Consider the following 13,577-nt stretch of genomic DNA (forward strand, 5'->3'; position numbering starts at 1 on the left):
AGAGATAGGAGAGCAGCTCCTTCTTAATGAAGACTTGCTGTAATCTGTATGCTCTTTCGTATCACCTTCAGATAGCTAGTCAGCGCAGCAGGAGCAGAGACCCGATGAACGTGCTAATGGCGTGTAATTCAGTGTTTTTGTGTCGTACAGCCTGAGAAATGCCAGTGGCCTGACGGCAGCAGACATTGCTCAAACCCAGGGTTTCCAAGAGTGTACCCAGTTTCTCTTGAACCTCCAGAATTGTCATCTGACTCGTTTCGGTCACAATGGCACCTTAAACGGAGGCCATCCGAGTATATTTCCTAATCACGTTAGTGTGGGAACAAACCGCAAGAGATGCCTGGAAGATTCGGAACCCTTTGGCGTGAAGAAAGCTCGACCTGCAGGTGAGACCGCTTTGTGGGCAGGGCAGGCAGGCCTGTTTCTTCTCTAACGTGTGTTCTTCTTACGGCTGAGTGCGCCTCGGAGACGCTCCCTCACTCAGGGTGCTGTGCCCGGAGGACTCTGGTGCAGTGATGGAGGAGGCTTTCCTGTGTTGCTTCTTGGAAGATTGGCCATTTAACGAGAGGGGAGGATGTGAGAGGGCAGTTCGGCCCAAGTGTAATGTGTGTGTAACCTGCTGCACACCCAGGTTCACCTGCCGTGAATTAGAGTCTTCCCGTTTGTTGTACCTCTTGAAATATAACTATTAAAAAAAATCTGCCCCTGTGCCTCATTTTTTCTTCCTGTGAATTTTCCTGGACTTACAACAATTGTTGGTCTGATGTAAAATACAGTCTCGCATCGGGGAAGGTGGATGTTTGCACTGCTACATGGCCTCAGCTGGTCTGCACGCCCGGGTGTGGGGGGGTGCCGCAGCGGGGCCCGGCGTGCCGCCTCCACACTGAGGGCTCGTGTCTCCAAGGTAAGTGTTCCGGTTCTCGTGTCCCTCCAGCTTTTTATCTCTAGATGGTTTCAGGACGTGTAAATAAACAGTCAGCTAGTCACTCTTTGAGGTGTCCCTTTCACTTAGGGGGAGAAAATATATATAATCAGAAGACGTTAGTAGCTTGGCAGGAATGTTCAGCAAACTTACATGGAAAGGGAAGTTTAGAGCTGACAGTGAAAGTAATCACACTGAAATTATGTGCTCAGATGAGATTTGCCAAGGATAAATACAAAATCATGCCCTTTGGTTTAAAAAAAAAAGAAACTGTTCAAGTATAGTCTGAGAAAACCGGAGCGGCTCGTGTCTTTAAATTCGATGTGTCAGCCTGATCCTCCCAGCGCTGTGCCTCTTTAATGTAACTGGCACATATCCAGACAAAAGCATTTCTCCCAGAGTCAGTAAAAAGTGAATTCTCTACTTCACAACATTTAAGATGTTGGTCGCTGTGAAAAGTTGTGATTACGCAACTTTTCTATAGAAATGAATGTATGGACTTAATAGTTTCTAAAACTCGTAACTTGTATAAATTATGGGCCTAATCCTTAGAAAGATGTTGTAAAAGTCATACCCAGAACATGAAGGTATGTGTAAACTTCAGAAACTAATCCCCGTTCTGTTTCCTGCCTGGTTAGTGTTTTGGGGTGGTGTTGCTAGTTTCACTGGGTCCTGGTACAGGGACCACGCATGTCCCTGTCATGTTAGCATACAGGATAAATCTTAAATTCTGCTTAGCTTTTTTAAAGAGATGTCACTTAACGTTCAGTGAAGATTCACATGTACCTAAAGAGTTTTAAACTAGCCTCTTCAGGTTTCAATTTCAGTTGAATTGGCCAGTATCTCCTTATTATTGATGTGTCTGGAAGAGCCTTTCCAAGGGTTCCTGGAAACTTAAGAATTTGCACCCTAGGCCCTGTCGCTGCACAAATTGTGTTTGAAGAATTATGCAGGTATTTGGGGATTTTATTTTCCTCTTCCAGACAAGGATTCATCTTGGTCAGCTGAGTTAAGAGATTAATGTTCTGCACATTCAGCTCAAGGTACAACTTTCCCTAAGTGCCCCATTCCTAGCAGTCAGCTCAAGGAAGCCAGTTAAGAAAATGACGTTGGAACCTGGCGTTTGAGTTCACAGGTGGTTACACACACCTCAGGCTGGGCGTTAAATCTTTGGTTACCTTTTTTAAAAACATGCCTGAAGTATCTTGGCTACACAGCTTGGACTTTATCAATAAGTTTAGTCTGTTCTGTATTCCTAGAATTTAATAAATTAGACGTACTTATGTTTTTAGTGTGGAATATACCCAAAAGCTATTAATTCCAGAGATTTTCTGGCTGAGCCAACTCTTAACAGACGGATGGCGTTCTGTGATATTGACTCTTGAGTTTGGTGTCACGATTGTGAAAGTTTACCTCCTGCAATCCATAGAGAGTAGGATCTCTCTCTTAATAAATGGTTTTTAAATACTTTAAAGTAATTGGAGTGGTTTTTCCTTTGAAAACCATATGATGTAAAAGAACTTAAGGCACTGATCATTTATTTGTATGGCCCAAATACAAACTATCCTTTGAAAGCAAGTTGTCCAGCAGACGTGGGTACTTGAGAATGTCTTCGATGCAGTCGTTCACACCAGGGTCAGCATGCACCCTGTTGAGGAGGGTGAGTTGAAATCCAAGATTGATCCTGATGAAAAGTATTTCAGGGTAATATTTTCCCCAGTGTGGGAGATTTGGTTCATTTAGGACAATGCAAGGAAATATCGGTTCATAATAACTAGGTTTGGGGGTTTTTTTCCCTTCCACGTTGACCAACCGTCTGCTCGGGGTAGAATGACAGGTGGGCCTCGGGACTTCAGCTGCAGCTGTTGAATAAAATCTGTGTTAGGGCTGTTAGCATTGTAGCTTATAGGAGCAACAGTACAATTGTTCACAAATGTATTCCTTGGAAACTTGTCCAAATTATCAATGATCCAGGATAGAGAAAAATGCCACTCCCGCCCACGAGAGAAGCTTCATCTTGTTTTTAATCTTGAGTAGTTTCAGGCGCGGCTCCAGAGCCTTGACGGGGAGAGGCGGTGTGAGCAACAGACTGACCTGGGAACCTCGTTTTATCTGGGTGAACAGTTGCCATCCCCAGGAGGCTGTGGTGGTACCAGATCAATCTCAGATGTTAGGTTGACTTCATGGTTTTTGTTTTAATCAAATAAGTATATTACTGAGCTTAGCATCTCATGTATAACATGTTAGGTATTTAAAAACACCTTTTAGGAAAAATACAGTTTGACTTTGCTTAAAATGAGTCATAGGAAGTTGCTCAGCCCGAATTCCTCAGGATGAAATAACAAAGAATCTCCATCTTCTGTTCTTAATTGTTCATGGATGACCAGGCTTAAAAAGATAAGGAGAAAGGAGGATGGATGTGACTGGAGATTGTTGAGTGTTCATGCTCAGTCACTAAGTTCTGTCCAACTCTGCAGCCCCATGGACTGGCCCACCAGGCTCCTCTGTCTATGAGATTTCCCAGGCAAGAATACTGGGGTGGGTTGCTGTTTCCTTCTCCAGAAATCAGATTTGTAATGTAGTTCCTTCTAGTTGAGGTCCGTATATCTGACATACACAAGAGACTTTAACCTTGACGCTTGCTTAGTGTTCCCTCTTATTTGCAGCAAATGGCTGTGTTTGCTTTTAAAAATTTGACCAAATGTTTGTATTCCAGTTAACAAAAGATGGTTTTAATCTCCAAAGGCATGGCATTTTATATATATATATATGAATCGTCTGACTGAATTACATTTAAGAGCCGAGTCATTTCTGGGTTAGTCTTGAGCTGGGCAGAGCTCACAGGCCCGTCTGGCCTCCGCGCACGTGGTGGCTGCGGCGTGCATCGGCCAGGAGCAGGCCTTCCTGGCACGCTTTGTCGGCTCCTCTGTGCCACGTGCACCTCCCCCTCCACCTTCTATTAACAAAGCCCCAGACCCCTCGTTAGTGTTTCCGCAGCTGTCACTCTGTAGTCGGCATCTCCGTTCACCTGCCCTCTTAAACTCCCCCGCCCCCGTCTGCTGTTGGGGCTGTGGTGGGAGTCCCAGGAGAGGTTACCGGTAGAAAGAACCACCTTCCTACCGGCCTTTTGTACTGTTCAGGTTCTAATAGGACTTTTCCTTTAGAGGGTGATCTGAGTAAAATGTGCTGTGAGGAGAAGAGAACGGTTCTAGTTAGTAATGGAGGGAAGCCATTCCTTTTTTGGGGAATGGGGTTTCACCAGCGGGAAGGCCAGAGTGTTGGGAGTAACCTTGGTTACGGGTCAGCTCTTAGGTCTTCCCTTGAAGAGGCACAGAGGGCAGTAGGTTGCTACCCTGACCCCAGCTTCACTGGGCTCCACACGTGGAAGTGCCCAGCAGTGCTTGCTCGGCTGGTGGTGTGCAGGGGAGGACGCCCCGTGAGCTAACTAAAGCAATTAAGACTGTGTAGGTTGGGTTTTGCCTATTGAGAGAGTTCACTGCCTTTAAAGTGAAAGAATCCTGACGACGTGTTTTTCATAAGCCCTAGGTACCTCTGTAAGTGGGCCTGGCGATCAGTCTTGTGTATAGGTTCTGCATCAGGATCAGGGACCTGCACGGCATAGTTTGGGCACATCTCCCCGAGCTGACCCAGCCCGCACGAAGGGAAGCTGCTTGGTGGCAACCGTTTCTGTAGTGCTGCAGACCCCTGTCTTTAAAAGCTAAGGAAGGGTTTCCTGCTGTTTTCCTATGTCCTTCATCAGGAATAGTTTTGTAGTTTTAGATTCACACTGGTACCTGGCTTTAGTTTTATTCAGCTCTCTGGTTTATATGAAAATTCAGGGGCAGGTTTCCATGCTGCCCCAGGGCACCTTCCCAAATGGAGCTTCTTGCCTAGCCCCAACGTCAAGAACAGGAGGCTTCTGGGCAGTGGTCACACCTGGTCCTGACTCTGCCTCTGGGCCAAGAAACTGGGTTTATTCTGAGGCAGTCCTGGGTGATGTTCTGCCATGAGTACGCTTTGTCTGGCGTGTACTGGAGTCATGTCAGCGGATAACTGCTTTGGAAGTCAAAAGATATGGACACTTAACAAGTGTCTCATTTTTCCTTTTAACTGGAGTAGGAAGATAGGGAAATACTTCTTTTCTAAAACAAATAGAATCAAACATTTTGGAAGAAAGCCTTTTTTCTGAAATGTCGACAAGCCACCTTTCTCAGACGCAGCGTGGGGCGTTGTCGTAGTTGCGTTGGTGATGGTGATAGCGATGTGTGGGAGACGGGAGTCAAGTCCAGATCCGTGTTCTTACAGTTCTGCAAGGCTGGTTTTAATGTCATGGCTTTTGATGCGGTTTTAAAAGGTAAGTGGTGACACCCTCTGTGCTCCCATGGAGCTGTCTGAGCCCTTCCTAATTCCAGGTGCTGGGAAGAAAAACATGGAAACGTTGGTATAAGATACATTACCGGGGTTCTAGGCAGCTAGGTTAGCAGCTGGCAGATAGATCCTGGCAGATAGATCCTGCGTGGGGAAAACGCCTCACAGAGTGTCTACGGAGAAAGTAATTCTAGGCTGTCCACGTTAGCATATGCCTCCCGCGTTTAGTAAAGAGTTTCTTAAAATCTGAAAGCCTTTAGTCTATCTCATTTGTACACGTTTTTCCTGCTCTGCTGGTGAGAAACCGCATTAACAAAAGATGCACCCGAAAGGAGAGCCTTGGGAGGAGCCCTGCTGGCGCTCCGCGTGGGTCTCTAGTTAGGGGTCAGCTTCTGCTGTGAAGCAGCACTGGGTCTTGCTCCTGTCTACAAGCACTTTTCCTTTGAATGTCCTCTGGCTCCCTTCGCTACCAGCTCTTCCGGCCCCCTAGTGGCAGGTCTGCCCTCTTGTCCTGCTTCGTTTTGTTGCCAGTCTTGATTACCTGTTCTTAATGGTGCTGCTTGCTTTCTGTGCCTGTGCCCTTTCTAGCTAGAGTGTGGGCTTCATTCCCTGATGGGACACTCCAGGCGCTGGGGAGACGGTTGACCTGCTTTCGTGAAGCTGCTCTGTTGTGCCTTTTGGGGAAGAGGGGGTCCTTATGTCATACCTGTCCACTTTTCTTTTTAAAACCTGCTTTCAGAGATCTGAAGTTGCAGCTGTAACCTAGATGTCCCTTTCCCCGAGGAGCACTGGCCCTGAACTCCAGAACAAAGCCAGGCATCGGGAGGATGGCCACGTCAAGCTGTTTGTGCTGTATCCCCTTTCGTTCAAGGCTGTTTGTGGCTTTGCCCAATAGGCCCGCTCTGCTTCTCAGTCAACTGCCTGATCTGGCTTGTCAGACGTGGGCCCTGCGTTACTGCAGAGACAGAATCAGAGGTTGGAAGGGTTCTGTCTCCTGGTACCTGAACTTCCATCCCCCAACCCCCCCCCCCTTTTTTTTTAAGAAAAGATGGCCTGTTTACCACTGATTTCTTGAAAGTACCTTGTTTGATAGTGAAGCTGGAACCTGGCCTATCACTGACCTCAGTGGGGCCTGTGGAAGATTAAGAAAAGCTTTGAAAACTGCTGAAGTCCTCCATTGGTTACCTCTGGTTTCAAAGCACTTCTATTTCTAGGGTGTTCATGGCCTCGTGTCTGTGCAGATTTCTGCTTTTTCTTAACAGCACGCGTCACACCATTCTGTTTGTTCTGCATACTGATCATCGAATTTGTATTTCTCTTATTAAGACTTTTTCATCTAAAACTTTTAACAGTTTGGGGATACTCTGAAACTGATATGTTCATTCCGATACAGAAAACAATTCATGTGCCTCTAGAAGTGGTTGAAGCTGCAGAGTTCAAGTCTTTCTGTTTTTAAATGTTTGTTTGAAAGAAATAGCACTGAAAGTTGTTACTTACTTGTTGTATATATCCTGTGACCCAGAAACCATTCTAGTCTATCCTGGTGAAGAAGCAGAAGTGTATGCAGAAGTGTGTTTATAGGGATGGTAGTTAATATGGTGTTGGTGATGGAAAAGGAGCCCCACTCAGGCAGCAGTGGGGAGCTGGGTGGTGGCTGAGCTATTGGTGGTCCAGCCATTCAGGGAGTTGTTACTCAGCTTTAAGGGTCCTTTTGAATTTAGTTGTTGGGATGTGTTCGTTTAGTGGTAAATGAATATAGGCAAGACGTGCAAGTGATCCTTCAGATCCGATGTTGTAAAAATGCCTGCTTCTTAAGACTGGATAGCTATGCGCAGCATGGCAGTGGCTGCTCCTGAGAAGTAGGGGCCCCAGGGCTAGCAGGAGGTTTTGCTGCAGTGTGTGTGAGCCCCGCAGGAAGGGGTACCAGGTGTGCGCACCCGCTGTTCTCCACGATGCGAGCGTTGGCGTGCCCAGAGGCGCATGCGTAGCTTCAGTCCTGCCGTCCTGGAGCCCAGAAGCTTACTGGGCGTTTCCAGTTGCGTCACATCTTGGGGCACAAGGCCAGAGCTGCTCTCAGCCCATATCCGACGAGCTTGTCTTGATCTTGGAATTTATTTTCTATTAATGAAATCACTGATTTTTAAATTTGAGGATCATTATAATGGTTTTTATGTTACTCAGGAATTATCATTTCTTTATGAAAAACAACTGAAGGAACATTTGGGGGTGTAACAGACCATCCTAAATCTTTAGAAGTATTTAGAAATAAATGTCTTCGAGTTACATAACTGCTTTATGTTGCCCAAGTACCAGCCTTAAATGAGAATTTACGCCAGCAAGTAAATCTCGAGTAGGTGTCTGAATTGCCATGACTTCATCAAAGCTGCACGTTTCCGGAATTATTCTCTATTGTGGGGAAGTAAGTTTGTTGGTAGTGTGCCAAGGTCATTGGTAATCCATAGATTATTAAGCTGTTTGGCAGTTTGGGAGCATCCAGTGCTCTGATGACAAGGAGTGAGGCGCATCTGTCTTGGGTGCAAGGAACCTAAACGTGTCTGTTTTCTGTGCAGCCCACAGTCTGGATGAGTCCATGCCGCTCGCGAGTGGTGAGGTGGAAGATGACCCCGACAAGATGCACGTGGACAGAGAGCTCGCCACAGGTGGGGGCGGACAGGTTCCCGTTAGCCGCAGCTGCGGTCCAACGGTGGAAGACACCAAACTGCCGGAGGGCGGTTCCGTTGGACCCAAAGAGATAGAAATCTATACTGTTTCGGCAATGCAGACCCCCTGTCGTTGCAGGAACCAGTATGCGTGTTACTTCTAACATGAGTTGCCGCAGACAGTTTTTGCACTTTGTCCCGCGTTTTAAAGAATGTCATACTATGATTTGGACAAGTTTGTAGATATAAGAATTAAGTGTTCTGGTGCATTTTATGGATATGAAAAATATAAGTGCAATCTTTCTATTTTGATTTGAGGCTTTTGCTTAATGTGCCTTGTTTGATTTTAAAGAGGTTTAACATTTTTCGTTTTCTGAAAACAGGACCTTGGGGTGAATTTATCAAACATCTGTTAAATTACTCTTGCTAGTAGTTTCAAAGGGATAAACAGTGAAAGGAGTGGCTGGCTGTAGGCACTGAGAGCTAGCAGATGTCATGGTTTTGACTTGTAACCTGTCAGGCCCGTGTGGAGTCCTCCACTCAACCCTCCTGGGCGCTTTGGTTTGTTTGACATTCACTCTGAATCTACTAAAATGCTGAGAACCGTGTCAACACAAAACACCTTTTTCACTAAAATTTTTAGTATATTAAAACAGTTGGTAGTCACTTTTGGTTTTTAAAAGGTAAGGGCTCTGTTTCTGTTAGTATTTAGAGTAAACATTTAGCCATTTAGTTAATGCTTTTTTCTATCCTTTTATTTAGGTGAGCATGAAAACGTTTTAGCCATTCTCTTAATGTTTTAATGTATTTGGAAATAGATACTGTTTCTTTCTTAAGTTTTATTATTATGTCTGTATGCGAAATTCTTGTTTCCCAGGGGTACATGAAAAAAATCATCTTTGTTCATATAATGAAAATGTGTGCATCTTTCTAGAAGCTACAGAATTGTTATGGGTAGAGTCACCATTTTGCTGGGTAATTAAATGAAGTGGGTAGATTTTCCAAGGGAAGTTCTGATTGGAAAATACATTTTAAAATCCTGGCTAAAGATAAATAACAAAACTCAAAGCCAGCTTAAAAAAAAAAAATGGCATTGGTACATGTTTTTAAAAAGATAGAAGTCATCACTGTTTGATCTTCAAACATTTTATTTCCCTGGGTTTTCAAGTTAAATTTAATCCCACACTTGAACCTGACATTGAACAGCCCATTATTTAAACTCAGCTCATCCCATGTAACAGGTATCAAGTAAGCGTTCCCCATATTTTTCACCATTTCATTCTTTCAGCAAACAAAATGTATTAGATCGCTAAAGGTGACCCGCAGTGGGTGGACACAGCGGAGGGGGCGGGGCGAGTCCTGGAAGGCAGACTGGAGCAGAGTTGCGGGTCCTGGGCCAGCGGCAGCGGAGGGCGTCGGCAGGCAGGTCTGGCCGGGCGCCGATAGCCTCAGCCCGTCTCTGGCACGCTTGCCATTTTCACGCTAGGTTTTACTAGATGTTCCGCTGTGAGGTTCCACTAACCTTGGCTTGAGGTTGCATAATGGAACAAGTTTACTCTAACTAGGCACCAGAGAAGAACCACGCACACGCAGTGAACATTAAACGAAAAAGTAGTCTAATCAACCCGGGTTTCCGAGGCCCAGTCCCCTGAAAATGTAATTTCCATCTTTGTTAGTAGTATCATGGTTGTCTTACTATTAAGGTCACCATCCTACCCATGAGTTTTATTACCCAGGGAAAGCTTCTGGTTTTTTGAAAAAAATAAATGTTTCTCTGGGAATAGCTTGTGTTATTTTTAATTCTACCTCATGTTTAGTTCTTGAAATACTTGTTCTCCAGCCTTGAGTTTAACTAAATAGAAGAGCTGTCATTTAATTTGAAAAGAAATAATCCACAGTCCTCTGAAGAATTTATAGAAGTTCTTAAACTATCTCTTAAACTGCGAGAAAATTGAAAATTAGTGGCACGTTTAGATGTTTTTGTTCATTGAATGAGCCATGATTTTCCATCATCAGGAGAACTTGCGGGACACAGAAACCCGTATCTGAGTGCAGATCCGGGCGGGGTCATGGTGTGGGGCTGTGATAGGGCCAGGGGACACACAGGGATGTGCCCTCTCTCTGAAGGTGACAGAGTCATGCTTTAATGTCATGCCTTGCTTTAATAGTGCAGGACATTGGGGTACAATTTAACATCATCGAGCAGGTCGTGACCTTAGGTTGTTTCTGTACTGTTGTGTGAATTCCTGTGAACGTGTATTAGTCCTCAAGTTTCGTTATGCAGAAAAATACCTTGTCATTGCCTGTTCCCGTGTGGCCAAATGTTTTGTGACTGACGTTTTTTCTCATGAGACATCCCCTCTTAACGGATGTCTGTGTGTGCAGATTATGGGTTTTGACAGTGGATCCTTGGACAGCATGGTCCCTGTAATTGCTGAACCCAGAGGACACTTCAGGACGTGCTCGTGGCTCAGGACTGCGCGCATGGGATCTCAGGGTTCGTGGTCTTCTGCGGCCTGCCCGTGCTGCTCTGTGGCATCTTGCAGAAATGCTGTGTGATCCGGGTGTTGCTAAGGAACCACAGCCCCGCTACCACCCCGTGTGGGCTCCCCGCCTCGGAGGAGGCGCGGTGAGGGGCCTCCGGTGACGTGTCAGCGTCATCCTGGGAGCTTCCTTCATTCACACGCTTCATCGGTTGCTTTTCGTTTAAAAAAAAAAAAAAAAAGCCTGAAGCTTTCTGGTTTTTAACCCTTTGTTGGAAACACTTAAATGTTCATTTCTGACGGACTTTTTCGAGGGTCATGATTTTTAAAACTGTTCTCCAAACCTAGTCTTAAAGTGAGAGCGGTTCAATGCTATTGGTATTTTGCACGTGGCATATTTGTCAGCTGAAGTTTTTTTAATTTGGCTCCCCTACACTAGTGAAATTTCTTACGTGTTTCCTTTCTTACCGGGCAAATGCAACTGGTGATGTTTTATTTTTAAATCACTTACGCACAGTTTTTTGTTTTGCAAAAGAAACTGGTTTGTGTAAAGAAAAGAAGCTAAATAAATCCTGTAAAACAGTAGCAGCAAGGAAGCATTTTATAGTCTCTCCTCCCTTCTGGTTCTGAATTTTGGTGACAGGTGTATTTCTTAATGCAGATATGAAAAACAGTAGCTCCGTATCGAATACACTGACAAACGGATGTGTCGCCAATGGACACTTGGACTTCCCCTCCACGGCCCAGCCCTGTGGGATGGAGAGCAGGAGTGGCCAGTGCTCGGCAGGACTTAACGGAGTCGGCACTGGCCTAGTTCCAGGGCCGCCTTTCCCGAGCAGCCAGGGCTCCCCCGGCGTTAACGGGACTGAGGAGCCAGAAAGGAGCACCCAAGTCAGCCCGGAGACGTGCGGCTCTCTGCACCTCAACGGGAGCCCGAGCAGCTGCGTGGCCAGCAGGCCCTCCTGGGCAGAGGAGAGCCTGCAGTACGGACACTACCACGGCTTTGGGGACACAGCCGAGAGCATCCCCGAGCTCAGCAGTGCGTTGGAGCATGCCAGCTCCGTGAAGGCGGAGCAGGGCTACCACAGCGCCGTGCTGGGCGCCATGCACCTGTCCCATGGCTCGTAGGGCCGTGGGCCTCCGCCGCCCGGAAGGAGCGCCACGGCCCGTGCGGCGTCTTGTGCTTCAGCTTTCTGGAAAGGCGCGCTCCGTGTGGCCGGCCTCCTCAAGTCCTAGTGCGGGTGCAGGCAGGGCTTACTCAGCGCACGGCTGTCTCCGTGGGGCAGGGGGGCCTCTTTCCGGACGCGCTTTTAGAACTTAATGTTTTCTGCTGCCAATCTCGATATTCTCTTTTGAATAACGTCACCGTAAATTGCCATTTTCCCTTCTGTCGAATTAAATTTTATCTGATGAAGAATCAGAGACAGTAAGTGAGGTGCCTGGTAAACCCGCCTCTTGGCACGTGGGCATCATTTTGAAGAACTTGCTTTTCCTCCTCCCTGTAGAATTTTTGACAGAAGACAACTATCTCCCTATGCAAGGTACAGCCTTACACAGCTTTCTTGCAGTGATTTGTATGAAGAAAAGAGCGTTTGTCTTTTTCAGAGCCTTTTTCATGGAAGCTTTGCTGCCTGCCGCGTGGTGAGGGTCTTCCCTGCACACACACACAGTGTCTGAGGACCCTGCGGCGCCTCCTGGAATGCTGGCGCTCGCTGCCCTGGTTTCACCGACAGCCCGTGCGGCCTGGGCCTGACTGCTGACCTGATGTGTTTTTACCCACGTTTCCTACTCGGGCTTGAGGATTTTTACCACAGATAACGGTTTCCTCTGTATGCAGTGGAAGTTACTCTTTGTAGGGACTGTCAGGTCAACACATTTAACTGACTCTTCCAACCTATACTTTTTTTCCTTGCTTTTGTTTCTTGGGGTTTTCTGCTTTAAAATATATACCACTATGTGTATCCAGTTAACAGAATTTTGAATCTCTCTTGATAAAGCTGCATTAAGTTTATGGTTTTACAGAAATTAGCTTCTGTTTAGGCAACTAGTGGTTCCACTGTGCAACTATTGTCCTGAACTTTTACTTTTCTGATTTTTGTAATAAAAAATTTGTGAAGATAGAAGATGTGTCAGATGAACAAAACCAATGTCCTCCGAGTGTTACTAACATTTTGTTTTTAAACTGTCCTTTACAGATTGAATAAAAACCTCTCACACGCACTGTGTTTCTGGGTGTGCTTGCCCCCGTGTGGGGGCGGGGGGGCCTGTGGCAGGAACTGTTGCCTCGCTTTCTGCTTGTGAGCAGTGATTCCCTCCTCTGATTGCCCGTGGAGCACTCCCACGGAGCACTGGTTAGCACCTCCGGTTTGTTCACCTGCTTTCGGCTTACGGGCACATTGGGTCTCTCTCGGGACGCACGGGGTTTCTCTTGGGAGGTGCGGGGTCTCTCTTGGGAGGAGGGTGAGGGGGTGTTAGGAATTGCTGTCAGCTGACAGTACTTCCCTGTATGCTTGTCTTCATAAAGAACCACAGCCGTAGCTTCCTCAGCTTCTTTGAGCCAGCACACATTAATACACGGAAGCCTTTTAAATACATAAATCTTAGTTAACAAGTGGAAACAGAATAGCCATTCTGGCCTGCCTAGTGTGTCATTTAAAACGTTCAGTACTCTCTGTACATTATGAAACCCCCAGGCCACTGTTTGGAGCATCACAGAAGTTACTCTGTGCTGAGGCAGAACCCAGGACTCATGCCTTGTCACTGCATTTCCCGTGCAGGCACCTGTCATCACGCCCGAACCCCGCTGGCCTCGGAAGCTGTTTTAAGGGACTGATCCCAAAGTCGCCAGAGGCTGCGTTCCAGGGGAGGGGAAGCCTGGTGCCATTCGTTCCCTCATCCCCTGCATGAGCTGCACCTCAAAGAGTCTCAGAGGCTTCACGGTGAACTGTTAGTGACGGTTACTAGAAAGCATTAACGGAACCTGCTAGAATCTGCTAAAGATCAGGACATCTGGTTCGCCCTGGAATTGGACAGAATTGGACTGTTTCTTGGGGCTGAGAAGGCTTCCTAGAAGCTCTGCTTGAGCAGCCTCCAGGCTTCCCTGGGTGATTGATACATTGTGGTTCAAAGTCATGACACTGAAAT

General features: G+C 46.4%; 1 protein-coding gene across 3 annotated transcripts in view; it reads left to right on the top strand.

The window, feature by feature from the left end:
• The window catches only part of ANKRD10 (ankyrin repeat domain 10), a 31,835-nt gene extending 19,182 nt beyond the window's left edge, over nt 1-12,653 (top strand). For 2 of the 3 annotated variants that reach the window (XM_006049141.4, XM_006049140.4), the window contains 3 exons: nt 151-386; nt 7,861-7,950; nt 11,095-12,653. In XM_006049141.4, coding sequence (XP_006049203.1) covers nt 151-386; nt 7,861-7,950; nt 11,095-11,561 — 793 coding nt within the window. In that variant the 3' untranslated portion in view covers nt 11,562-12,653. Of the gene's footprint in view, nt 1-150; nt 387-7,860; nt 7,951-10,335; nt 10,448-11,094 lie in introns of all 3 variants that reach the window. The other variant, XM_044927074.2, reaches the window with a different exon arrangement.
• The last annotated feature ends 924 nt before the right edge of the window (nt 12,654-13,577 follow it).

The sequence above is a fragment of the Bubalus bubalis genome, chromosome 13 (genome assembly GCF_019923935.1).
Source record: "Bubalus bubalis isolate 160015118507 breed Murrah chromosome 13, NDDB_SH_1, whole genome shotgun sequence".
Classification (NCBI taxonomy): Eukaryota; Metazoa; Chordata; class Mammalia; order Artiodactyla; family Bovidae; genus Bubalus; species Bubalus bubalis.